The sequence below is a fragment of the Myotis myotis genome, unplaced genomic scaffold, assembly GCF_014108235.1.
Source record: "Myotis myotis isolate mMyoMyo1 unplaced genomic scaffold, mMyoMyo1.p scaffold_m19_p_13, whole genome shotgun sequence".
Classification (NCBI taxonomy): Eukaryota; Metazoa; Chordata; class Mammalia; order Chiroptera; family Vespertilionidae; genus Myotis; species Myotis myotis.
This window is the reverse complement of record NW_023416317.1, coordinates 18,074,897-18,100,354: the sequence shown is the minus strand read 5'-3', so window position 1 is coordinate 18,100,354 and position 25,458 is coordinate 18,074,897. Positions and strand designations below refer to the sequence as shown.

At 56.5% G+C, this 25,458-nt stretch overlaps 2 protein-coding genes and 1 pseudogene across 3 annotated transcripts in view; all 3 read right to left on the bottom strand.

Annotated features, from left to right (window-relative positions):
* Positions 1 to 1,180: 1,180 nt before the first annotated feature.
* Positions 1,181 to 14,792, bottom strand: LOC118668586 (inter-alpha-trypsin inhibitor heavy chain H4-like). The gene is made up of 22 exons (XM_036333803.1): positions 14,703 to 14,792; positions 13,304 to 13,464; positions 12,315 to 12,419; positions 12,018 to 12,180; positions 11,771 to 11,881; positions 11,164 to 11,292; positions 10,352 to 10,468; positions 9,922 to 10,090; positions 9,712 to 9,837; positions 9,346 to 9,527; positions 9,084 to 9,269; positions 7,293 to 7,432; positions 6,878 to 7,032; positions 6,532 to 6,546; positions 6,169 to 6,287; positions 5,672 to 5,688; positions 5,131 to 5,171; positions 4,677 to 4,835; positions 3,774 to 3,937; positions 1,946 to 2,111; positions 1,727 to 1,823; positions 1,181 to 1,273 (listed from the first exon to the last, which is right to left on the bottom strand). Exons 1-22 carry the CDS (start codon positions 14,790 to 14,792, stop codon positions 1,198 to 1,200), a joined length of 2,688 nt encoding a protein of 895 aa, XP_036189696.1. The 3' UTR covers positions 1,181 to 1,197.
* A 3,076-nt stretch (positions 14,793 to 17,868) lies between these two features.
* Positions 17,869 to 20,972, bottom strand: LOC118667987 (annotated as a pseudogene).
* Positions 20,973 to 21,112: 140 nt separating this feature from the next.
* The window catches only part of STIMATE (STIM activating enhancer), a 46,035-nt gene continuing 41,689 nt past the window's right edge, over positions 21,113 to 25,458 (bottom strand). The window contains exon 9 of one of the 2 annotated variants that reach the window (XM_036331934.1): positions 21,113 to 24,611. In XM_036331934.1, the coding sequence (XP_036187827.1) occupies positions 24,495 to 24,611 (117 nt within the window). In that variant the 3' untranslated portion in view covers positions 21,113 to 24,494. The remainder of the gene's footprint in view (positions 24,612 to 25,458) is intronic. The other variant, XM_036331935.1, reaches the window with a different exon arrangement.

Sequence of the window (25,458 nt, the reverse complement as noted above, 5' to 3'; positions counted from 1 at the left end):
AGGTATTTATTTATTTTTACACAGGGAGGAAAGGAGAGAGAAAGAGAAACATCGATGTGAGAGAGAAACATCAATGGATTGCCGCCTGCATGCGCTCCAACTGGGGATCAAAGCCACAACGCAGGTATGTGCTCTGACCTGGGATCGAACCTGCAACCTTTGTGTGTACAGGGAGATGCTCCAACCAACTGAGCCACCTGGGCTATAATTGTTTTTAAGTGCGCTCTGACTGCAGGAATTGGGTAGAATCTGGGGGTGACTATCCCTGGGGCATGGATCGGAGAGGATTTAGAGGCCCTCCTGGGATGAGGGCCTCTCTCTGTCTCCTGTCTTCCAGGCCTAGCTCCTTTCCAGGTGTTGAGCACAGGTATGAAAATCAAAGTGCATCATGCAAGTCCCATGGGAAAGGCGCCCAAAAGCTCGTTGAGATCCTCTACCCAGTTCACTTTTTTTAAGGGAGGTAGGAAGAGTCAAAACGGGTTTTCATGGTCCTAGGTGGTTTGGCTCAGTGGATAGAGTATCGACCTGAGGATTAAAGGTCCTGGCTTCAATTCCAGTTACGGGTATGTTCCTCGGTTGCAGGCTTGATTCCTGGCCCCAGTAAGGACAGGTGCAGGAGGCAACTAATCAATGTTTCTCTCCCTTTCCCTTCCACTCTCTCTAAATATCAATGTAAAAATATTCTTGGGTGAGGATTAACAAATAAAATAATAAAATAAAATAAAATAAAATAAATAAAATAAAATTAAAAAAAAACTGGTTTTCATGGACTGAAACTGAACCTCTGCTCCCAGAGGATGTTTTCCGGCCCTAGGCCCCAAGATGGGGTCTGGAGTGACATATACCGGGGTGGTTCAATCTTTCTAAATCTTAGTTTCCACCTTATGAAATGAAGGGAGTGGACCAAAAGCTCCTCAGGGACCTACTGGCCACAGGCCTCTGAGGGCTGATTGTGGGAGATTCCAATGTCACATGATGCTAAGTGTTCAGGAGGAGGGTCTACAGGCCAGGGGTTTGGCTGGATGGAACCAGAGAAGCCCACTCCCTGAGTTTAAACTACCTGCCTTTATTTGCAATAAGTGGAACTCCCCTCCCCAACATGGTTGAGAACCCCACAGGTGGCTGTGGTCACAGGATGACAGCCCTCTGCACACAGTGGGGTGACACGGGGTGGGTGGGTGGGTATAACTCCTGATATCAGAACGAGAGCTCGATAGACCAGCAGGAAAGCTCTGTTCCCGGGATCCCCTCTTGGTAATCCAGCTTGAGCTTTCTGGGATGGAGAGACAGACACACAGACAGACAGACAGACAGACAGAGAGACAGGTGGTTAGCAAATCTCAGGTGTGGTGTGATGAGAGGGAGAGAGCTGGGGTCGGGCAAGTGGAAGGTGGAGATTCATGGCCCCTTAGAATCCACCCCAGCACAGGCTGACAAGGCCCAGTCACCCAAGGGCAGCCAGTTGTCCAGGTCCAGGGTTCTGAGACTTCAGGGAGTTGGCTAATGCCCCCAACTCACCCTTAGTGATCTCTGGCTGGGGTGTTTTCTGTGGGTCTGAGTTGACCATTTTGGGGGGTCACACTGAGAGCTGGATCAGACATGTCTAAAGCATCAACCATTCACCCGACTATCTCTAGTTCCCAGGCATGGACAGGGGAGTGGAGGCACCCAGTGACCAGGTTTCAGCCTCTTAGTCCCCTCCCCTGGCCTGTTTGGGTAGAGTCACCTGGTGACATTGAACTCAAACCCCCGAGTCCACAGTGTTCGCTTGCTGTCATCTGTGGCATCTGGGGGCCCCCAGGCAACGCCCTGGTAAAAGCGGCCTGAGAGACAAAGGGTGGGTCAGTGAGGGATAAAGACACGGGGACTGGGAGACACAGGCACTGCCTGTTCCCAGGCAGAGCTGGATCTGAGGATGCCCTGAGCCAGGGTCATGGGCTCATACCAAGGAGGCCGCCGACGTGGCTGGAGAAGCGGTCAGTGTCCCGCAGGAGCAGCCGAAGCCCCTGCCCAGGGCCGTCCCAGGACAGCAGGCCGATGGTCACTCTGTCTGGGCTGCTGAGCAGCAGGAGCCCCGCCTTGTCCATGGTCATCTTGAGGCTGTGGGGAAACTAGGCTCCTGAGAGCAAGGTAGGCATGGGCACACCCTCAGGGGACCCTGGCGGTTGGGGTGGGATGGGTGGGGGAATCCAGCTGTGGCCTTGAGTGGGAAGTCCATTACACATTCTCCTTAGCAACTGGGACAACGTGACGTTAATGATATCTGGTGATCCCAGCATTTATAAAACAAAATAGCGGCTCCTTCCCCTCTGTTTTCTTAGATTTGGTTCCCCTTAAATTCGTTTGATATGATTCCGGGGTATCGGACACACTCGGCCAGTGCCAGATTCTCTTCACGATCAGTGTTTAATTGTATGTTTAACATCTAGAAGGGCAAGGCTCTTCTGATTCTATGCCCATCTTTTTTACTTAAAATAATCTCTGATTTCTTACCTTTTTGGTTTTCTTGGGAATGTTAGGCTCCTTAGAGCACGGTGAACAAGACCCTGCTGGTACTCTGAGTTACCTTAATGGACCTGCACTAAGTTTACACAGGCTCCAAGGGACTCACTACAGGACGTGTGGTCTGATTTTCTTCACGGAGATCTTCTGTAGCTCGTGAAAGCGTGTGGCCCCTGTCGCTATGATTAAGAGGAGCTCTTTATTCATCTTCTGGTGCGCAAGTACTTATCAAGTAACAGGAAGCTTTAAGATCCGGTATGAAATGGGCGATTTTCAGGTGAGCCCCTCAGGTTTGCTAGGTGCTCACTCACTTGTCAGGTGGAAACCAGTCTCTACTGAGGTGCTCAGTTAGGGGCATGGATGGGGCTCTTTGTACTCAGCACGGGCTGGTCTAGGAGGGCAGTGCTCCCAGAGGGCCTAAGCCTTGGCCCGCTCCAGGCCCCTCGTGACTTCTGGACCCACAGAGCTGCCTCTGGGAGGCTCGATGGTGAGGCAGCCCCATCCAGAAGAGGTCGCCATCCACCTCCCTTACCTGCCAGCTGCCAAGTATTTGATGGACAGTCTCTCCCCATCAGAGCTTCAGGAGAGAACTAAGAGAGACTTTCATAGCCTCCCCCTGGCGGACAGTGCCTTCCAACTTCTCACTGCTGTCATCATTCCCTCACCACGGAGACAGCTGCCCTCCGGCATGCCCCGTGGGCACCACCCCTTCTAATGAGCAAAGTGCTCCCCTGCCACCTTCCCTCACTGGGTCTCCCCTTAGCCTCTAACTCAGGCTTGGAGAGATTCTCCCAGGGCATGAGTGAGGAAACTGAGGCTAAGAGGGTCTCAGCCGCCTGCCCAGGGTCACACAGGATTAGCAGCAGTGTAGCTCCAAGCCACACTGTCCCCTGCACGGGACAGTGACCTGGGTTAGGTATTGCCATGCGGGGGGCCCACATCTGGTCCCCAGAAGTGCCAGGCCACCCAGACCTGCATATGTGGTGCCAATGAAAGGTCTGTGGGTGGATGTATGAGTGCAAGGGTCAGTGCTCAGGGGCATGACCGTGCGTGAGCAGCCAGGTCCCCAGGACAGTGGCTGGTGCCCCCAGAGAAAAAGAGGTATGGCTCTGCCCAACCGGTGGGGGCGGCCCACTGCAGAGGACGCATGCCCAGTCCAAGCACTTCATCCCCAAGCCTGTGGCCTCAGGCCACCAGTCAGCACTGGCAGTGGCTAAGGTAGCCTGAGAGGTCATTGCTGGTACGCCGCCTGAGGCTTACCCAGGCATCACCACGAACAGCGTCTCCTTCCATTTGTACTGAGAGCTTCTTCGCTCCCTAGTCACTACCACGTGCTCAGGGGACACGTGGACCTGCAGCTGGATATTATTGAAAGTCACCTCGATCACTGAGAACTGGGCCTTCTCCATGTCATATTCGCCAATCACCTCGAGACCTGAGAGAGCCGGGAGCAGAGGTCAGAGGCATGGCCCTCTGTGATTATGTCCCTGAGAACTGTCCTTCACCAACCCCCTCCTCACTGCCCTTTCCCAGCATTCCCTCACACTGGAGTCTGCTTTCCACAATCTTTTCTCTCCTCCCTTGGTTGCATTTGACTTTGGAAGCACCACAAATCCTCAGTGATGGACACTTTCAGGTGAGCCCTCTGAGAAGGGCGATCGTGTCTGAAGTCCATGAACATTGATAAAGCGCATTAGTGTGCGGGACCCTGAGCTAAGTACCATGGCCAAGAGGGAGATGGCAAATCAGTGGTCCCCGCCCTCAGGGAGCAAACAGACTCTAGGCCTGGTTTGTGGAGGTGGGAGACGGTGTGTGAGCATCCCTGAGTGCTGTATGTCCCCACGTCTGACTTGACACCTCAGCTCAACCAGAACGACCGTTCTGGCGGGTGGGGAGCAGGTCTGGTCAGTGCACCTCCCTCCTCTTGCCTTTCATCTCCTGCAGACTCTCTATGGTCCCAGTACTATCTTTCAGGGCCCTGGGCTTCTGCCAACCTCTGCCTCTCCCTAGTAAACCCCCACTTGTCTGCCAGGGCCAGTCACTCCGTGTGGCCCTGTGCAGCCTCATATGCCCCTCAAACAGCCCTGGCCTCCTCTTCTGGGCTTCTGCCTCTAGCTCGATTAGGGCACTGACTGCAGCGGGTTTCTCCGGAAGGTGACTGCTCAGGGCCTCACCTTGGTCAGGGTCTGAGAGCAGGAGTAATAATGGCCCACGGGTGTGCTTAATGTCCACACAGAGCTGGTCCACGCTCTGCCCAGGCAGAGGCAGGATGAAGGTCGGAGCCTGGATGGGGGCTGGGGCAGCAGATGCGGTTCTTGGGGCAGGTAGAACATCTGGAGGGCAGTGACGGGAAGGGGGGCTCCGGGGGGCAGGCACCTTACCTGGTGGTGGGGCTGTTGGGCTTGTTTCTGAAAGAAAAAGTCTTTGTTTAGGCATTGCCTTCCTCGCATTTGGGGGCAAGGGGAACTGAAGAATGGGATAGTGTATAAATGTGGACAGGGTTCCTTCTCCACTTCAACATTGAGAAACATGTAACAGGTTCCTAGAGATCCCCAGGGCTCTCCCATCCCAGGGTCTTCCTGCTATAGGGCAGCCGTCCACTTCAGGGAATCTGGTCTGGGGGCGTACCTTCCATTGTTTCATCCAGGTAATCAAACACCATAGTGGGACTGGAGAAGGAGAAAGATTCTAGTACAGGATTGGCCAGAAACGGAAAGGGAGAAGGCAGTCAGGATTCCGCGCAATCATCACGCCCTCCAGCCATTACTGCCACCTGCACCTGCCAAGCTCCAGCCCTGCGACCCCTGCCCCACATTCACCCAACCTAAGAGAGCACACTTTTAGGAAAAACTGAGGAGACAGGGTCCAGCCTGGTGCTGGGCTGGGTCTGAATCCAGACTGGAGATCAGACACAGCTCATGGGGCCACTCATGGCTTGGGGAATGGTGGGAGCCTTCCCTTTCTAGAAGGGTCCAACCTGAGCCAGCCTGCAGAGTGTAATGAGTCTGGTTCAGTGAAACTAAATGACACACTGCTTCATGTCAAGCCCACAGCAAGTCTGCCTGGTCGGTGCCCAGGCCTGTGCAGGGTGCTTGCTCACATCCAGCTCTACAGGCAGGCTTACCATCCCCTTGTGGAAACGAGGCCTCGAGGTCAGAAAGTGGCTCACCTGTCCCGCTTGGTAGCCTTGAATCCGGATCCGATTTAGAGATTGGAAAAAGATAATTGGAAGGAATAGGAAATCCAGGTGGTCCAAGACTCATTTCGGCCACGTCATGAAGTCGAGCGTATGGGGAAACTCCAGCTTTAGAAAGGTTGACACCTTTCAGCAGTCTTGGCTCAAGCAGAGTCATGGGTCCCCACCACCAGGGTTCTCGGACCCACCCCGGGAGACGCATGTACAGAGGGCAGATGGCTCCCTTCCCCACACCCTCCACTCTGAGAGCCCCTCCCCCTTCAGCCAGGAGAAATTCAAAGCCGGAAAAGGAACCCTTCTTGAACTCCTCCCACCACGCTGGGATATCAGTCACTTCCAACTACCTTGTCCTCTGAAGTTTCTTCTGCCACTAACAAAAGTTCCAGCATAGACACACCTGAACTTGAGTCCCAGCCCGGCCACCAGCCAGGTGAGCCAAGCAAGCCACTCACCCACAGTCAGGGCAGAGCCCAGTCTGTGGCCAGGGTCAAGGTTCTGTCAATCTCCCCTCCCACCACCACTCCTCCTTTGTTACCTGTTGATGTGAACCCTGTGTGTCCCATGGCTCTATGTCTGAAGACAGTGCGACCTGGAAATCAGAGAGACCTGAGTGTGCATTCAGCTGGATGGGGACTGTGCCCCTAGCGCCAGGACAGCCAATATCTGAACGAACAGGTGACTAAATGCACCAATGTGCTTGGGCAGACAATGCCCCTCCTGGCAGCAGGCTGGGCTGGAGACGCCCTGGCCAGCAATTTTGTGGGACTGGGGTCCGAGGTCCTGTATCAGCCACCCGTCACGAAGGGCAGCCTTTGACGGTATTAGGCCCTTACCTGAGGGATCCTTTCCTGGATAAAACAAAAAGAGAAGAGAGAGAAAGAAAGTGAATGAGAGAGGGGGAGAGAGAGAGAGAGATACTATTGGGTAGTTTGATACGTTTGAAGTGCTTATTTAACCTGCTTCCCCACCCTAGCACCACAGAGCTGCAGTGCATATGAGAGGGTCGGGAGACCTGGCCTCAGTTTCCCTATCAATGAAATGGGATGGATCTCCTGGGGGTCCTGGGAGTCTGTGTGGCTGGGTTACAGTCTTGGTCAGGGTGTGGGGGAGGGGCTGGGGGGGGAGAGACTGGGTCAAAACTCTGTTGCCACAGAGCTAGGAGCCCACTGTCACACCCACCATTTTCCACGGGCTTCTCAGCAACTTGAGACTGTTCTTGGCCTTCAGGTTTGGTGACCACCATGGACGTGAGGGGGGTGACAAAGCTATAGTTGAGCGACAAGCCCAGAGCTTGGGTCTCCAGGGCCTGCTTATCGGCATCGGATGCAGAAACCCTGCAGGTAGAGAGCATCAGAGAGCCAGCAGGTCCTGGATGCCTAGCTCCATTCTCCCTCCCTTCCAGACCCTTGGGGGTGAGGGCGGGTCCCTACTGGCAGAGCCTGGAGCTCAGACACCACTCCATGACCTGCCCCCCCCTCTCCATACCTAGGAGATGCCCAGGCCACCTGTGCTGTCCCACCCATGAGGAGCTTGGGGAGACACTGAGGCCGTGTGTGGCCGCCCCAGCAGGCCCTTGGTTGTGCAGGCCACCCACATTCGCTCCAGGAGTTGGTGGATGGTCAGGTACGCCCAGAGTCTCTCCATGAAGCCGTGGAAGATGTACTTGGGCTTTTGAAACTCCTCTTCCTGCTTCGCCACCTGGGACTCCATTTGGAAGGTGATGTTCTCCGTGGGCTGGAAAAAGGGGCCCAGCCAGGCGGCAGCAGTGAGTGCCTGACGCCCGCACCTGGCCTGCCGCTTCCCAGCACTTCCTTGAGAAACCTAATTGGGACTGCGCAGGTCCCATGAGCTGTGATTACCGCATTCCTTTAGAGTAGGTGGGGAGCAGGGAGGGAGTTTAGGGGCATAAGGGGCTCAGCCACAGAGCCTCCAAGGATGAGAAGGAGGTGGAGAGAAAAGGTAGGAACTATCACAGGTGCAAAGCCAGGAACTCAGATCAGGTGCAGCTTTTGGGAGGAAGGACAATGAGGACGGGATCTGGACCCCAGGCCAGTGCAGAAGCAGCAGCAAATGAGTTTAAAGCAGAAAGAGTCCCAAGACGGCCCACCCCAAAGATGGAGATTCTGGGGACAGAGAGAGAAGAGCCTTCCCCATCAGTCATGGCAGAGTTTGTAAGAGGACTCAGGCCTTGATAGGGTTTGGGGCCCCATGTATCCCATTAGGCTGCCCCTGACCAAGCTGATGCCCCTTGCTGGGACCAGGCACTGTCCAGTGGTGACAGCGAGGCATGTGCCCAAGTTTCAGGTGGACCGCTGCTTCCTTCCCCGGTGTGGGTCCTTCTGCTCTCAGGCTGACCTGGCCAGCAGCCTGGGAAGTGGGGCCTGTGGGCAGAGGAACTCCAGGCTTTCCTGTCACAATTCCCCGGCGGCCAAAAGACTTTGCGATGTGGACCAGACCCCATCCCCGCTGCTGGAGACGCCCTCCCCTGTCTCTCACTAGAGCCGGGCCTGCCACACCTTTGTCACCTGCAGGCCACCTACACAAATGTCGTATCCATCTGCACAAATGTCCTATCCATCTGCACAAATGTCCTATCCACCTGCACAAATGTCCTGTACACCTGCACAAATGTCCTATCCACCTACACAAATGTCTTGTACACCTGCATAAATGTCCTATCCATCTGCACAAATGTCCTGTCCACCTGTACAAATGTCCTATCCACCTGCACAAATGTCCTATCCACCTGAACAAATGTCCTATCCATCTGCACAAATGTCCTGCCCACCTGCACAAATGTCCTGTCCACCTGCACAAATGTCCTATCCACCTGCACAAATGTCCTATCCTGCACAGCGATCTATTTGAAGGTTTTCCTTAAGTGAAAGTTAAACAGACTAACACTCTTTACTCGGCCTTGTCCCAAGCAAGAGTACCAGGGAGATGCTAGGTCTGGGGTTGGAGTTCTATTTCTCAGAAGATACATTAGGATAAATATGTAATTACTCAAACAAAGACATGTCACCCCCTTAGTCACCTTGGGTTCCACACTTTGGGAACTCCCAGCCTCCAGGATAGCACCAACAGCTAACATGAACCTAGCCCAGCCGTGGGCAAACTACGGCCCGCGGGCCTGATCCGGCCCGTTTGAAATGAATAAAACTAAAAAAAAAAAAAAAGACCGTACCGTTTTATGTAATGATGTTTACTTTGAATTTATATTAGTTCACACAAACACTCCATCCATGCTTTTGTTCCGGCCCTCCGGTCCAGTTTAAGAACCCATTGTGGCCCTCGAGTCAAAAAGTTTGCCCACCCCTGGCCTAGCCCCTCCGAATGCCTGCTGCAGCCACCCTTCTACACCAGGATGGCTGGCCACACTCACCAGCTGCCCGCTGACTGTGGCTGAGAGCACATCAGGGCTCTGGGCCCGGAGCTTCCCGGCCACCACCATCTCAGAGCCCTTGAAGAACAGCGGGAAGTTGTCCTGCGTGACCTCCTCCACGGCATTGCCTGGGTACTTGAAGGTCACTGTGGTCAGCAGGGGGTTGGCCACCTCCTGGTAGAAGTCCTGCAGAGTGGGGGGTGTCACGCGGGCCGGGCAGGGTCGTCCCTGACTCACCCAGCCCTCAGGGGTAGGCTGGCACCTGCAGCTGCAGGGCAGAGTCCGAGTCCTCGTAGATGCGCCGAGCCAGGCCGCCGTTGTCCAGCGCCAGCTTCTCCAGGAAGGCGTAGCTGACGTCGAAGCCAAAGCCCAGGCAGAAGAGGCTGTACTGACCGCCTATGGCCTCCTGCACATTCTTCTGGATCTTCCTGGGGTTGGTCTCGCCTGGACCCAGTGTTTGGGGACAAGGGTCAGAAAACAGAGATTTGCTCAGGGGATATTTTTGGAATCTCAGAGCCAGAGAGGCCTCAGGGATTCCCTCCCTTCCCCAGGTCCCCCAGCAAGCCAGGATGGAGCCCCAGCGATGCCCTCTGGGCAGTGTGCCCTGGAGTTTCCACTGTGCTCTCACCCACAGTGGGGTCGCCATCAGTGAGGAGGAGGAGGAGAGAGACGCTCCCTGAGGGCAGCTGCTCCTCCCGGGTGGCTATGTCCAGCAGCAGCACAGCCAACAGCATTGCATCGTTGATATTGGTTCCTGAGGACACACAATCTCAGGATGGCTCTCAGGTGGAGCTCATGCCCGGATGCCCCCACCCTGCAGGGCTGCCCTGGCGCTCACCTCCCCGGGCCTGGATGCTGTTAGCGTATTTCTTGGCCTCCTCCACGTTCTGGGTGGAAGCTGGCACCAGCGACGGCTTCCACTGGCTTGCTTCACTGCTGAAGCTAATGAGGTTGAAGTGGTCTTCGGGCCTGAGGTCCTCTAGGATCTTGATGAGGGCTTCCCGCGTCTGGTCAGGGGAAGGGGAAACAAGGTGTGTGTCTCAGTGGGACCTCCTTGGGGGTTCATGTGCCCTTGGGCTGCACCCCCAGGCCCACACCTGCAGTGGGAACATGGTGAATGCTCCAGGGGCAGGACCAGCTCCAACCTGGGTCTCTGGAAGCCTCCTACCCAGGAAGATGGAGGAGGGAGGGTCTGCCTGCTAGACCAGAGCTGATGGTGGGAGGCATCTGAGAGTTTTCAGGGTTCTACCGTGGCCTGTGGTACCCACCTGCTGGATTTTCTTGCCCCTCATGGAGCCACTCGTGTCGATGACAAAGATCACATTCTTGGGTATCTTGGAGAGACCCTCGGGGGCAAAGTAGTGCACAAAGTAGCCATTCTCGATCTATGACCAGAGTGAGACACACCCGAGGTGAGATGAGAGCTATAGCGCTGCCCTGCCGAGCCACATCCACCTCCTTACCCCAAATCCCCGGGTCCCCATCCTATCTTCATTTTAAGCTCCTCTGTCACAGTCCCTGTGCTAACCTCCCCAAATCCTCGTCATCTTTTTTTTTTAATTCTTTATTGTTGAAAGTATTACATATGTCCCCTTTTTTTCCCCATTGACCTCTTCCAGTCTGCCACCCCCTCCAGTCCTTCACCACCCTACTGTCTGTATCCATGGGTTATGCACATATGCACACAAGTCTTTTGGTTGATCTCCTCCCACTCACCCTCACCCTCCGGCCCCCTGTCTGCCTCACTATCTTAGGACTCAGTCAAGCCACTAATTTGCTGAAACCTTCCCGGCTATGCATGACCCACTAGAACTCTACTCCACTTTGCCTCCTACTTGTATGAATATCTGAGGCGGTTTAGAGGTAATAAACCTTCTTTAGCAGGTGAAACTTTCTGCCTCTGAAAAGGAATTCTTTCAGGGACAGCATAAGTAAACTGCGTGTTTCCTGTCTGTGGCCTTCAGTGCACACTGACCGGCAGGAGCAGTTTTTTTGCCTTTTCTTCTGCAACAGCCAGGCTCAGGCTCCTGAGGACGGGTGGATTTCCTGGTTATTCTGCTCTCCCCTGCAGCCCACGCACCTGAATGGAGCCTCCAGAGAGGGTGCGGTTCACATCATAGCGGATGATGAAGTCGCCATCCACGACTGTGTCCTGTTGCTCTGCAGACTTCTGTTGCTGGGAGAGCGTCGGCTTGAATCGGATGTGAGCCTGGAGGAAAGTCCGACTGGGCTGATGTCGGGAGCAGCGAGGCCACGCTCACACCCCTCACCCCACCTGCGAATCACCCGGGATGAGAATTCCCCGTAGGTCAAATCCCAGGGAACTTTCTCTCAGGCTGGGCTGTCAGGTGGACGGCCTCAGTACAGTGGATGGGTGTGAGCGAGGAGCCTCTGCTCCGGAGCCGTGTGAGCAGAGCCTGGGCTCAGGATGTGTATGATCCAGCCTCCGCCTTTCCCCCTGGTCCTGGGACCCTCAGGTCAGTGTCCTCTCCCAGGCGCCCCCTAACCTCAGGGTCAAGCCAGCACCCTCCTCATCTGCCTCATGTCAGCGCGGACACAGAGACTTCAGAAGTCTGCCAGCTGAGAGATTCGGCCCAATTGTCCCACTCTCTGGGGATCCAGGCTCACAGGGCAGCCTGAAGTCAGGCCCCCCGGTACCCTCTCCCCACCCATTGTGGCAGGCCCACCTTGGTCCTGTTCTGTGAGACGGTGAGGGCGTCTGCAAGCTCATTGGTCATGAAGGTGCTCTCTGTCTCCAGAAAGCTGATGCCCTGAGGCTCAAAGATGTGAATGTCCATCTGGGAGAAGAAGGGGTCACTGGGTTAGCCAGGAGCCAGGGCTGGGCCTCACAGGAGGATGAGGGCACAGGGGTGGCCACCCTCGGCTGCACAGGGGTTGCCACGGATGCCTCCTGGAGGAGGAGGTTCCAGGTACCTGCAGGTGCTTGACCAGCTGCTGGGGCTGCACTTTCAGCAGCAGCTCATACACTCCCAGGCGCCGCTTGAGCAACTCCTCATACACCAGCTCGAAGGTGACCTTGGCAGCGGGGGCCACACTCACTGACACCTGGAACTGCTCCATCTTTCTCCCAGTGGCCCTGGGGGAGGAGGGCATCAGGCCTGCCCCTCCAGACCAGGTAGGGTATGGACACTGAAGGCAGAAGCAGAACTACAGGCAGGGACAACTTCTACCCCACCCCCACTGGGGTCTCCCACACCCCCTTGGGCTCACTTGACTAGGCCAGCGCTCTCCCCCCTGGCCACGGCCGCACTGTACTGCTTCTGGGCTGCATCCTTCTGCTTGATGTTCCCTGGGTACGTCACACCGTCGATGATCCTGGGGCAGGAGGGTGGGTGCAGTTGAGAACCTGGTGTGTGTGGGGGGGGACTCTCTCCAATCCCAACTCCTCTAGGGAGCCTCTCAGGGACTTGCTGTGCCTCCTGATAGAGTGACTCCTACCTGGATGGGACCTCACCCTTTTATTATGTACCTACTGTGTACAAGACTGTGCAGGGCCCGGGGTAAGGGCTGGAAGCCTCTGCTAGGTGTGCCAGGCCTCCATCTACCCTGAGGCATGCACAAGGGAAATGAACATTCGTTTTACTGAATGGATAGGAGAGGAAGGTTGCAGAGGAGACGGGGCTGAGTTAAGTCCTGGCCTATCTTCTCCCTTCTACTCTGGCCCCACATTCCAATTGCCCCCTCCATCTCATAGACTGTCCCAGAGGAACCTGTCGACCAGCAGCACGTGCTTTCTGAGCTGAGCTTGCACCCAGCCAAGTGCCCAGCAGTGTGGGGCAGACTGAGAAGGAGGGAGATGCCAGGCTCCCAGGCCAGTGAGAGACACAGGGCTAAAAGGTTTGAATGCTCTTCCAACCAGCACAGTGCAGGGAGGAATGCAGAGGTGGGTGGAGGGGGGGTGAAAGGAGGAAGGGATGGAGGGACAGATGGAATATGGAGGGAGGGAGGGAGGGATGGGGATGGAGGCAGAGATAGAAGGAGGAAGGGGTGGAGGGATGAAAAGAGGAAGGAAGGGAGTGTGGGATGGGGGAACTTCTGTGAGAGTAAGTTCCTGATAAAGCCTCTGGTTCCTGTCCTGCCTGCAGGGGGAAGCACACACCTCCTGTCAGGAGGAGGTCCTCTCTCCCTGAGGGACACACTGGGAGGGGATGGCAGTGCGGGATGGGGAGAGGACGCGGAGGGGGCAGGAAGGCGCCTACATGGAGAAGTTGGTGATGAAGGCTTTCTTGGGCAGCTCCATCTGGAAGGTGGCCTCCTGCATGGAATCTGCTCTGTTGACCACCCTGCTGGTGATGACCGTGTGGGCAAACCGGGAGGAGACCCTGGAGTCCACAGTGAGGCTGTAGATGTCGATGGCATTCTGGGGCAGTGAAGGAGGGGGTGGAGCTGCTTCAACGCCAGCCCTGCTTGGAGCCATGCTCTTCAAGAGCAGGCCTTGACCTAGGTCCCAAACCAAGCCCTGGCCCTACCCAGACTGAGTGATGGATGCCTCAGGCAAAGCCCCGGGAGGCATTCCACCTGTGGATCTTTCTCTGAAATAAGAGGCAGCTCTGTGCCCCATTCCGCACCCTACAGTGCCAGGGGGCAGGGGCCACTCTGTCAACACACAGGGGATGGAAGGTGGAGCCTGAGCCCCAGTGTGTCTGGGAGGGACTCACTTTTCCTGGCCCCGGTTGGGATCCGGAAGCTCAAGGTCTTCGCTCTGAACAGTGTCAGGGCAGCAAACAAGTCCTTTGATTTCTGGTGACCAGAAATGGAGGAACCACTCCTGCCAGTCCCCACAGGGGCCTCCAGGAGCTGGGAGAATCTGGAGATGACCAGGGTCCAGTCCCTAAGAGCTGGGAACCTTCTCCTTTGCCCCCTTTCCCTGCAGCCGTGGGCGCTACCCCCAGTTGCCCTGCCCTGCAGCCCAGGCCCTGGCCCTGCAGAGACGGACAGTCCCCACAGGTCACTGACTCAGGTACCTGCCCTTCCACCCAGGTTTAAGGTTCGCATGTGCACACATGAGAAGCCTTACACATCTTCCAGTCTGCATACGACACACTTGTGTACATGCCAGCTCTGTTCACCTGCACACGCCGCCTAGCAGAGGTGGGTGCCTGGCTGAGCGGCTTGTTACACACGTGAGTGTCCGCTCTGTGCCAGACACTGTACTAAGCACTTCATAGTGTTACAGGTTCCATCTTCACAACAAACCTCCGAATAGGGTCTATTATTACCCTGCTTCACAGATGAAGAAAGGGAGACCGAGGACGCGTCCTTACCTTGAGGACGTTCAGCCAGGGAGAGGGCAAGCTGGGCTCATGATCCTCACTCCCACCCTCCCCCACTGCCGGCCTCCAGGGGCAAGCTTCTAGGCTGCAATTCCTCACCTGGAACATGGAATAGGTTCACCCCTACTAGCGAAGGGGGTTGGGGTGTGGGGAGAGGGGGTGTGTGTGTCCATAAAGCCCTGGAGACATGCCTGGTGGATGGTCAGCACCATTTTTTTGCACACACACCGATCTATGCTCACTTGCACGTTCACACACACACAGGATCTCACTCATTCACCAGCTCATACCGCTCACACACACAGGTGCCTGAGGCACCCGCTACCTTTTGGGCACGGGTGGTCTGGAGGACAGCCAGCAGCGAGAGCAGGACCAGCGCGATGCCACAGGCACGGGCAGGACCTGGGGGCTTCATTTGGGCTCCAGTGCCTGGCAGGCTGCTTCTGAACTTGAGAGAAAGTGGGGAATGAATTAGTAACCTCCTTGCTGCTCCGCCCCTCTGGGGGCAGGTTCCAGAAAAATTGGAATTACAAGCCAAAACTTGCAGTGGACTCAGATAAGTGAATGTCCTGTGGACCTTGGCTGGGGACAGACACCTGCACAATCAGTCCTCAGTGACATCAGGGTAGGTTCTTGGAAACGGGAACGTTAAGTGAAATGATGTTCACCTTAGAAACGAGTTCAGTTCCTGTGGCCTATTTCTGGTCACAAAGCATCACCAAACTTGTAGATAAAAATCCAAAATGCTGAAATCAGTGTGAGCTATACTTATAAGAAAGATTCATAAAACCAAGTGAGATCATGCTTTTCCAACTTGCTTATTCCAATTTAGGGGTTTGGATGCCCAAAGCCTCTCCCACCAGCTCAGAGTATAAAAGGTGAGACCCCAACCTGCACAGGACACCCCTCCATCGAAGGTCACACTGACACACACCCACACTAGACTGGAACAATGGAGACACACCGGTTCACCTCACGTGCACATCTTGGGGATGTGGGAGGAAACCATGGAGAAAATCCAAAGACATGGGGAGGCCAATAAACTCCACACAGTGGCCCCACTAGGAATTGACATTTTTCCTCATCAACATGATAATCTAAAGAGGTTGAATAAAAGGGCATTATTCCAGGACCTGCTATACCGAGGAAAGGCAGGCTCAGGTGGGAACTAGGTACTGGCATGCGTTCTGAAAGGTCTAGAACCTTCCCAGGTCACCATTACCCTTTACACCAGTCGGTCCACCAACAAGCGCCCTGGGGCTTGGGGACACAACAGTGAACCAGCCCACTCCCCATCAGCCCAGCCTGGAGGAGACAGAGGGGTGGCTGGGAAGAGGAGGGCGGGGGCAGCTTCGGGGAGGAAAGAGCCTGCAGGCCAGGTTGGTGTGACTGGGCAGTGGGGCCCTGCAGGCCCTGAGCACTCCTTGGGGTGTCTGAGTGGGGCAACACCTGCTAGGGTCAAGGCAGGGTGGATCTGCCTTATTTCTGGGGTGAGAGAGGCTGGGCCCAGGAGACCCTTCTCTCTCCTGGGGCCCCAGGCTGCTGTTCAGGCCCCATTAACCTAGCCAGGGCTCTGGGTTCAACTCCAGCAAGGCCCCCAACACAAGACCTGCACTTTGGCAACAGAAACCGAGAGGCCTCCCTCTGGGGAATTTACTGAACGTGTGGAACAAACCAGAAGGGACAGAGCTCCTGCAGGGGGTGATTCCCTGTGGTGGCCTGTACACACAGGTGACCTGCATGGACGTCAGTCATGCCAAGGGATCCATGAGTCATGGATTGAAGGAGAAAGGACAGATGGCTGCTCTGTCAGCACACCAAGGCAGTGCCCTTGTCACCAGCCCAGACCCATGGACGGTGGCCCCAGGCTTGGGGTAGGATTACTGATGACTTTAGATTTTCCTTTAATAAAGTTGAAATGATTTTTTTAAAAATTAGTTTTAAAGGAAGGGAAGCAGGGAGAGAGGGAGGGAGAGGGAGGGGGAGAGAGAAAGGAAGAGAGAGACATGGATGTGAGAGAGAAACATGTACCGGTTGCCTCCTGTAGGCACCAGCACCGGGGATGAAACCCCCCACCTTTTGACGACTCTCCAACCAACTGAGCCATACCAGCCAGGGCTAAAGTGGAAACGCTCTAAAAACAAAGAGCAATAAAAATGAATAAATAACAGGATCCAGACACTGCTGGTGCGTGTGCCCCTCTGGTGGCTCAGGGAAAGCTTAGCCCATGGGCCAATGGCCACAGATGGGGTAAAGATGGTGCAGACAAGTGTGGCGTGTGCCAAATCCTGGGCTGGTGAAGGAGGACTCCTGACACTCGCCTGGGGAGGGAGAAGGGCAGTTATCTTGGGACCCTGGGCAGTGACGGGCCTGCAGAGGGCTGGGAGGGGTCTCCTCCAGCAGCCCTGCAATGGCACTGGGAGAAGGGCATCCTGGACTTTGGAGCTGCCTGTGGTTGCTCCCCTTCCTTCTGGGGACTCCAGCCAGAAGCCTCATCTCTGTGCATAACGGCACCGCTCGCCCTTCGGCTCTGATATGATTGGCATCAGAGGGGGGGCCATACCGCCTTTGACACGCTGGGGGAGGAGGCTCCCCAAGGAGCCCAGTGAGCTGGCCCAGGCCCTGTCCCCACAGCAGGTCTGCTCCCTCAGGGCGGAGAACACAGGCCCAGCCTGAGAACAGCTATTTAAGGAGGCGAGGGTAGGCCGGGACGTGGGAAAGGTTCAGTGCAGCCAGCTCCACCTGCCCAGGGGACAGGCAGGGCAGAGGGCCTACGGGCACAGCCCTCAGCCAAGCATGGGAGCCCAGGCCCTGCCAGCTCAGTCCTGGGCTGTCCATGGTCTTGCTGTCACAGCTGGACAGGCCTTCGTACTCCCTGAATCTGAGAGCTCCATGCACACAGGGGACACTGAGGCCTGAAGAGGAAAGGATCTCACACAAGCCCAGAGCCCAGACTTCCCAGGCCTCAGGCAGAGCTGTGGGAGGGACAAGGGGAGGTTCACCTGGAGTTGGGAGGTGAGCAGCTCAGGAAGCAGACTGCCACTGGCCACAGGAGCCTTGGCGTGGCTTTGTCTGTGAGGGATGCAAGATGGTGAGGAGGCGGAACAAGGGCGCAGAGGGAGGCGGCCCGCAAGGTCCCTGGCTCTTGCAGAGCCTTGGGGGCCTGAGGAGCATCTGGCTGGCTTCTGTGGAAGGCAGGGGGAGGGGCAGCCCGGGCCCCACCTGCTTCACTCTGTGCACGTGGCCTGTTTTGTGCACTGGGCCTCAGCTCACCTCCCTTGTCACATACAAGGGGAAACAGCCTCAGAAGAGGGGAGATGGTCTGAGGTCACACAGATCAGCACCAGATCCCCACACCCCAGGCTCTTGCTAGGATGGGGCAGTGGCAATAGCACCTCAGGATCATAAGGACCCTCCCAAAGACATGGAGGGCACAGACCATGTCCACCCGCACGCAGGGGCCATGCCAGTTCCCAAGAACACTCTCCAAATGCCGGGGCCGCTTGGGCATCCTCTTTATTGGTGTTTCCCAGGGCCTGGCACAGAGGGCCTGGGCTGAGGGGCCAGGGTGAGGGGGGAGGCGTGGCAGTCCCAGCGGCAACAGGGGAGCAGGGCAGTGCTGGCATGACAGAGTTCTTGGGAAAGACTCCTGTGTCTAGGTGTTGTCAGTGCCCAGGGGGTGGCGTGCCATGTACTTCTCAGCCAAAGACACTCTTGGCAGGCCCAGCTTTCGGCTTATCAAAGACGGTCTCAGTGCCGGTCCGGGTGCGGCTGAACACAGATGGTGCGGCAACGCCGGCTTGCTCTGCGGGCAGGATGGGGAGGTCAGAGGCCCAGCCCAGGCTCCTGGCGACGGAAAGCCTCTTTTGTGGGAAGCCCCTGAGCTCTGGATTCTTAGAAAAGACCCATAGGACCCCCCAGCTCACCCCCTCCTACTGACACACATCTGCACCCCCTCGGCCCCCAGCCCCCTGAGAACACTCACCACACTCCTGCATGACCTGGTAGGTCTTGGACTTGATCGCCTGGTTCTTGGTCAGGTTCCCTCGGGCCCCCTTCAGGTCCTCCTCCTTCACAGGGGGGCGCTTCTTCTTGATGGGGGCTCGCTCGGGGCCAGCCTTGGAGAGACCAGAGCCTCCTTAGAACCCAGGCCTTCAGGCCAAGACCCGTTCATTCCCACCTCTCCCTGCTCACTCAATTCAAGCCAGTCCAAGGCCCCATTCATCCAGGAAGTCTTCCAGACGATGCATCACCCACTGACCCCCCAACCCTGAGTCTCTCTGTCCTTTTCCCCAGACTGGGAGCCGTGGCCTCACACTGTGTGCCTGGCTGGCCAAGCTCGAGCTTGGGCACAGTGGGCAAAGGGGAAAGGCGCTCGCTCTGAGGTTGAATTCCAGGCTTTCGGTGAAATCCAAGACCTGCTCTGAGGGGGGTGCAGAGGGTCCCTTGGGTTTGCCCCTCTCCTCCCAAACTGCCAGGATTTACCGTGCAGGCTCTGGGGTGGGAATGGGGTAGAGGAATCAGATGCCCATGAAGTCACATTCCCGTCAGCATCTACCCATGGAGCAGACTGGTCTGACTGTCCCTCCAGAGCTGGGACACCCAGCCTCAGTGTCTACCCTCCCTCAACCCCAGGTGTCCGCGAGTCTGAGGCCTTCCTCCTTCCTAAGCCCTAGGGGCAGGCGCAGACTCCCTGGTCCCTGAGCCTTGGCTGTGCTCCTGGGCAACACAGTATACCCTACAGATACACATCCTGCTGGAGACACCCGGACTGAATGTACACCCACAGATCCAGCCTCACATGTGTACACACACACACACACACACACAGCTATAAAGGTGCACAAACTGCCAGTTCCGCGAGCAGCTTCCTCACACCCAAGATCTAGAAGTACCACCCATTTTCCCTACCCCTCCTAACAAGCCACGGAATGCCATAAACCCAAGCTGAACAGGGTCCCTCAGATAAGGTGGGCGGGGACTCCCCACCTCCCAGGGGCTGCAGAGCTCCTGTGTTTATGCCTGGAGCTCAGCTCAAGACACAGCTGCCAGAGATGACCGTGTCCAGCTGTCCACCCCCCACCCCAAACCCCCACCGTACCAACACACCGTGCTGGGCCCTCCTACCTGGGACATGGTGGGTGCTGAGTGAGAGCTGCTCCGAAGGCTCCTCTCTGGCAGCAGGAGCTGGTGGGAGAGATCTGGGTGCCCAGCCCTCCGGAGCTTATATAGTCCCCTTGCCCGTCCTGGGAAGTCACTCCCCCTGCTCCGACCGGCTCCCCGACCCCGATGATTCAGGTCCACACAGCCACTGGCTTCAGAGTTTATTCTCGGAGATGAGAGGGGATCGCTGAGCACTTCTGCCCAGGGGGCTGTGGCCCTGGTGACAGACAGCTGGGGAGCCTGCACCCTCAGAGACAGCTGCTCTACTTCCAAGCGGGAGGTGCTGGGACTGGCAGCGACTCGTGTTTATGAATGTGGGTGCTGGAATGTGCGTGGCAGTAGGGGCTGTCCATCTGTGACAGTCCATCCCAGGCTGACCGCTTTGGGCTTGTTTTTCTTTCTCTTCTACCCCTTCCCTGATTCCGGAGGAAAGACACCCGCCCTGCACAGCAGCAGGGCGGGCCTCCCTGACTGCCTCTCGCGAGCTCTGCTCACTGCGAGTTCCCTGGGCTCACGGTGGAGCACAGGGCACCCCTGGGTCACGGGTGGAGACTGCGGCCACAGGAAGCCTGGGGAACTCTCCATCTGTGGCCCTGCTGATGCCCCGTCCTTTGTCTGGCTCCCCGAGCACGTTCAGCAAAGGGATGAAGAGCGTAAAGGACCAGGAGGAAACCGTACTTTGTGGCTGAGGGTGAGCTGATGGCAGGAACAGCACTGAGCCCCCGAGACAAGGTCATCGACAGGCCCCTGGCCTGGGACACTAGGCTGCTGAAGAGGCTGGGAGACAGAGAAGCCCGCTGCAGGCATTGGCCTGTGGAGGGAGGGGCAGGCCAAGGGCCCCCGCAAGGGCCATGTAGTTCTCTGCTACTGGCTCCCAATACCCGTCCTTGAAGGGAAGACCCCCACAGGACTCTAGGCCTGGGGTGGGTGTGGGCAGTAGTGTGAGGTTATTTTTATACTCAAAGGCTCCAAGCAGACAGGACCCAACCAGGTTGGCATTTGGTCACTCCTCAAACCCCACCCAAATCCCCTCCTGCCTGGTCCTGACCCCGGAGGCCAATGCGAAGACTGCCAGACTCCATCTGAGACGAGTGCTGACATGAGGAATGCCTTCGGACAGCTATGGGCAGAGACCCAGGGCTCCGAACAGGGCCAAGAGACACCGAGGGCAGACCCGGTCTATGAGGGCCCAGCTCCCCAATGAGTGCTTCCTCACTGTCCCCCAGCTGGCTCTGCCCCCCAGCTGGCTCTGCCCAGGGAGGCACCTGCCTTGTAGGCCCGTGGCCTCAGGGACAAGGCTGTGGGATGCTCACTCCTCACACTCCATCTCCCAGCACCACTTGCTCCCCAGGGAAGCTTTTACTCACATTAGCAGGGAAGTGGAAATGGCAAGAGTATGTTGGGGTTTTCTTCTCAGCAGGTTTTGGTTCCCACATCTGCTACGAGGTGATGTAAGGTCCGCTTGCACTGTTTCTTGGGGAGAACCTTCCAACCCACTGGGGAAATTTTCTTGACCCCACTAAGCTGTTTCAACTCAAGAGAACACACACCAACAGCCATAAAAGTGATGGCTTCTTTAAAAAAAAATGTAGCAAGACATCAAATTTTATTGTAAACCATTTTATAATGTAAGTACATTGTCTTCCCTTTTATTTCAAAAATGTGTTTTTGTGAATCGTAACACCACCGATTAAACACCCCTTAGGCAGACAGTGGAAGGAGGCCATGGTTTGCTCACATAGGCCTGGCTTCTAATAAACTTCATGAAAAGAGAAACCAAGTTAAACCAATCCACCGCCCAGGAGCTCAAGGTGCCGATGACAGTTGGACCAGAGGTTCCCTCGCTGAGAACAAAGCCCTTGAGGCCACCAACATCCCACAGGGTAAACAGAGCGCTCTCCCCTCCTAGTTGCAAGTGTGTGAAGTTCCTAAAAGCTGCCCGACACCCTACAAAGTGGCTGCCCTGGCTGGTAGGGCATCCCCAGTGCCACCTATGCTGGTCCGGATGCAAAAAGGCCAGTGAACTGCAGTGTGGAGGGCAGAGTGGCCCGCAGCTGTGGGGCCCCTTCAGAGGGGCCTCTGGGCAGCAGCCACGGCCTACACTGCTGAGGGGAAGACACAACTTGGATTTGAGCCGTTACATATTTTCCCTGTAGAGGTGTGAGGGGCCAACCTTAACCCAGGACTCCCTGTTGCCAGGAAGGGGTGCAAGTTAAAGCTTGAGGCAGGCGGCCACCAGCGTACCCGAGGGCGAGCCGAAGGGCCACAGACCTTCACCTTGCAGGTCTGCAGGCTGCAGCCACGGACGGCTACTTGGGCCTCACCAGCACCCCTCCTTACACTCCCGTAGCACAGAGAGCAAAAGGAAAGAAGGGCCACAATAGTCTCTTCCATTCGGATGTGGCAGTTCCACCTCATCAGGTGATTTCCGCTTGTTACAAGGAACTTGTTCAAGACCCTGACTTACAAGTTCCCACCATGGTTGTCTTGGCCAAGGTCCAGATTCTGACAAATGAGACGAACGGTGGACAATACCCAGTTGGTGTTCTGTGGTTTCTCAAGCACAGTGATGCTTGTCATGTGGCTGGAGAGCTGCACCTCATAAGGCACCTTGGAGCAGGTGGTGAGGAAATTTGCCCAGAGAGGGAGGACAGCTCGGGAGGAAGTCCCGACAGAAAGTCCCTGTGACGCAGGACGCACTCCCATAGAAATGATGTGTGCATGAGGCCACGCTGTCCAGGCCCACACAGCACAAGGCCCTCTGTGGTCAGACACCATCCCCTAGTTAGCCAGCTTTGCAGCTGCAGCTCCGAGACCAAAGCCCTTACTGAAGATCAGGATACAGGGAGAAACCACCACGCACTCACAGCCTCTGTCCCCCTCCAAACCCACTACCCAGTAGGCGCTGGGACAAGCCTTGAGATGGGCAGATAACCTGAGTCTATATGACCCAGTTTCCATCGTTCACGGACTATGGTTCTTCTACCCCGTCTCCAGTTTGGACACATTAGGAACTCGAGACTGAAAATGAAGCTCTGATGCTGAGCTCAGAAGGTACAAAAACAGCTGTGGACACAGGTTGTTCAAATCAAAATGAAATAGGAGCAAAAAGGAAGGAGAGGCAGCGATGCCACGAGGGACTGCTGTCTAGCAGGAACACCAGTCCCGGTCCTCCCAAATGCCAGTTCTAGTGAGGAGACACCCACCAACACAGCCAGGGGTTGGGAGGGGCGACTGGTGCAACAGGAGAGCAGAAGCGATGTGAGAAAGGAGACCCTCCCCAATCTCACACGATGCCCCGCCCCGCCTCGCCTCTTCTCTCCTGCTGCAGTCACAGATCCGGCGCCCTCAGCCCTCTGGCCTGGGGACTCTAGGGAAGAGGGTGCGAGGCAGAGGACAAGCCCGGGATGCCCGGCTTAACAGCTTGCCTCACACGTGACAATTCAGACCCAATCTTCCTAAGCGAAGACATTTTTGTGTAGATCTAGAGAGAAGGTTCTGGGCGGGGTGGCCTCCCTGCACCTGCCTCACTTTCAGCTCACACCTCAGCAGCGGGTATTCTGTTCCTAAACTTCCATGGCTGCCTCGGGCTTGACACAACACTGGGCCACTCCACCTCGCTGCATCCACAGCAGGCAAGTGCCCATCAGCCCAATCCACTGCCAGTCGGCAGACTCCCAAAGCCACCGGGGCCCCTGCCCAGGCTGAGTGGGGGCCACTGCCCGGGGGGGGGAGACACAGTTAGAAGCACCTTGTCCTGGCTGTGGATGCAGCCACCCCCCTGCCCTGGAGTATGTGAAAAACAGGACCATTTGGTCAGGCAGGTGTTCTCCAGACTCTTGTGCAAAATAAATGGACACGATAACAGGCCGGGGCAGCCTGACCTGGAGCCGGGTCCAAAGGCTGGTTCTGAAGGCTGCGCCAGGGGAGGCATGGAGGCTGAGGCGACATTCTAAACCGCAGACTTGGAGGTGCTGAGGAGAGGCGAGGAACAAACAGCACTGGCCTTGCAGCCTCAATTTCTCTGGACACTAAGACCTCTTAGCCCCTTTTGTTGGTCCAATTGAACTGAGACCTCTGCCCTGCCAGCAGGAAGGCCAAGGAGCCGCAGGGCCTGGCATGCACAGGGGCACTGCACCCACGTCTGGGCCAGCTGCCTCCTGCTCGGGCCGACCTTTACAGACCCACTGAGTTTGCTGACCTCCGATAAGGATCCATCTCCATTCCTACTGTGCTCGCTACCCTATCTTATCACAGATTACCTAACCATATTGCAAATAAAAAACCCTCGGCTTCTTCCTCCCACCATCCCATGAAAGGCAAACGAACCCATTTCTTTGGGGGTTAAAAAGACTTTTTAAATAGTATGAAAATATAACTTAAAAATATAAAAGTCAACAGCATACGGAAGACTTAAAAATCTAAGTTTTGCCCATTAGTCCCATAGGAAATAAACACATACTCAAAAAACATGAACACTGTGACGTCTCGTGAAACCGGCTTTAGAAATCAAGAGTTATAAAATCCATTTTGAGTAAGAAAGCACTGCGGTTCCAACTCCGTCAATGAGTGACTTTTAGCCCCAAACCTGTTATGTCTTCACTCCCCGGCCCTGGGGAGGGGCTCTACCCAGTCTGTGTGCGCGTGAGCTTTTTCCTCATGGCCACCCCGCCGGACACCCGACAGGGCTCCGGGGTCCCTCACAACATCGGACGACAACAAAGGAAGAAAACGCCTGGCTTGCATATTTGGTCAGTGTTTGTAGTGCAACTGAGTGGGGACCTCCAACAGCCGCGACCCGCTCGGCGCCGGCTCTTCCTCCCTCTCTCCAGTCACGGTCCGGTCGCTGGGAGTGGGCAGAGCGCGAGGACGGAGGTAGAAGAGGAGGGAGAGAGGAGGGGAGGAGGGAGGCTGCAGAGCAGCCGGCCCCCAGACCTGACCCGCACAGGATGCGTCATACAGGCAGCCCGAAGCGGTGCTTCTTCTTCTTCGCAGGCCTCAGGGGCGTCAGTCTGCAGAGGTCATCCTCCACGTCGGACTCCTCCATCTCGTCATCGGCCGAGATCAGGATCTGAGGCAGCGGAGAGGCACGGCCCTGTGTCACCGCCGGCGGTGCCTCTTCCTCTGCCCGCCCTGGACCCCGGCACGGGGTGCCAGCCCCTCCAGGCCTCAGTCTTGTATTTCTTTAGAAGAGTGTGACGGGAGGCTACTTTACAGAGGGGGACAAGCAGGCCCACCCCACCCCCCTCCACGGGCTGCTGAAGCCCTGGCTGAGTGGACACGAGCACGCCTAGCGCCTCAGCCTGGATCGCCAAGCCCTCGCCCATCGGGCTCAGACCTCCGCCTCCTCTGTCATTCTGGTCGATCCTCCGAATCCCTGCTGCTCTGGCCGTCACCCACATGACCCGCTACGTGACGTCTGCTCCTCCCTGCACAGAGGCTGCCTGCAACGCTGAGCCTCACCTCAAGTTCACGGAGCTCCTACAACACGACCGGCCCAGGCCAGATGCCAGGGTTCCCCGTTCTGCCATCTATTCCGCTTTCAGATCTCCCTCAGGAAGCCCAGGAGTGACACGGACTGCCCCAGGGTCCTCCCAGGGTTCTGCCAATGCCTCATCAGCAGGCCTTGTGGTCATGCTGAGCTGTCCAGGCACCGCCTTCTCCTCCCCGCCTATGGCGGCCTCTTGGGGGAGACACGCTCTCGGCCATTTCTGAAGCCCCCCTGGGCAGCACCGGGGAAGCTGAACAAGGGCTCTCACGGGGCAGCCTGCCCCGCCGGCAGCACAGAAGTGGCACGTGGGTGCCGCCAGCTGCCCAGGAAACACAGCCTGACCTCGCGCTCCTGTTGATGACCAGGAGTCTCCCTCAGGCCCAAATCTTCAAGTTAGGAAACTTGAAAATAAGAGATGAGGACCCCT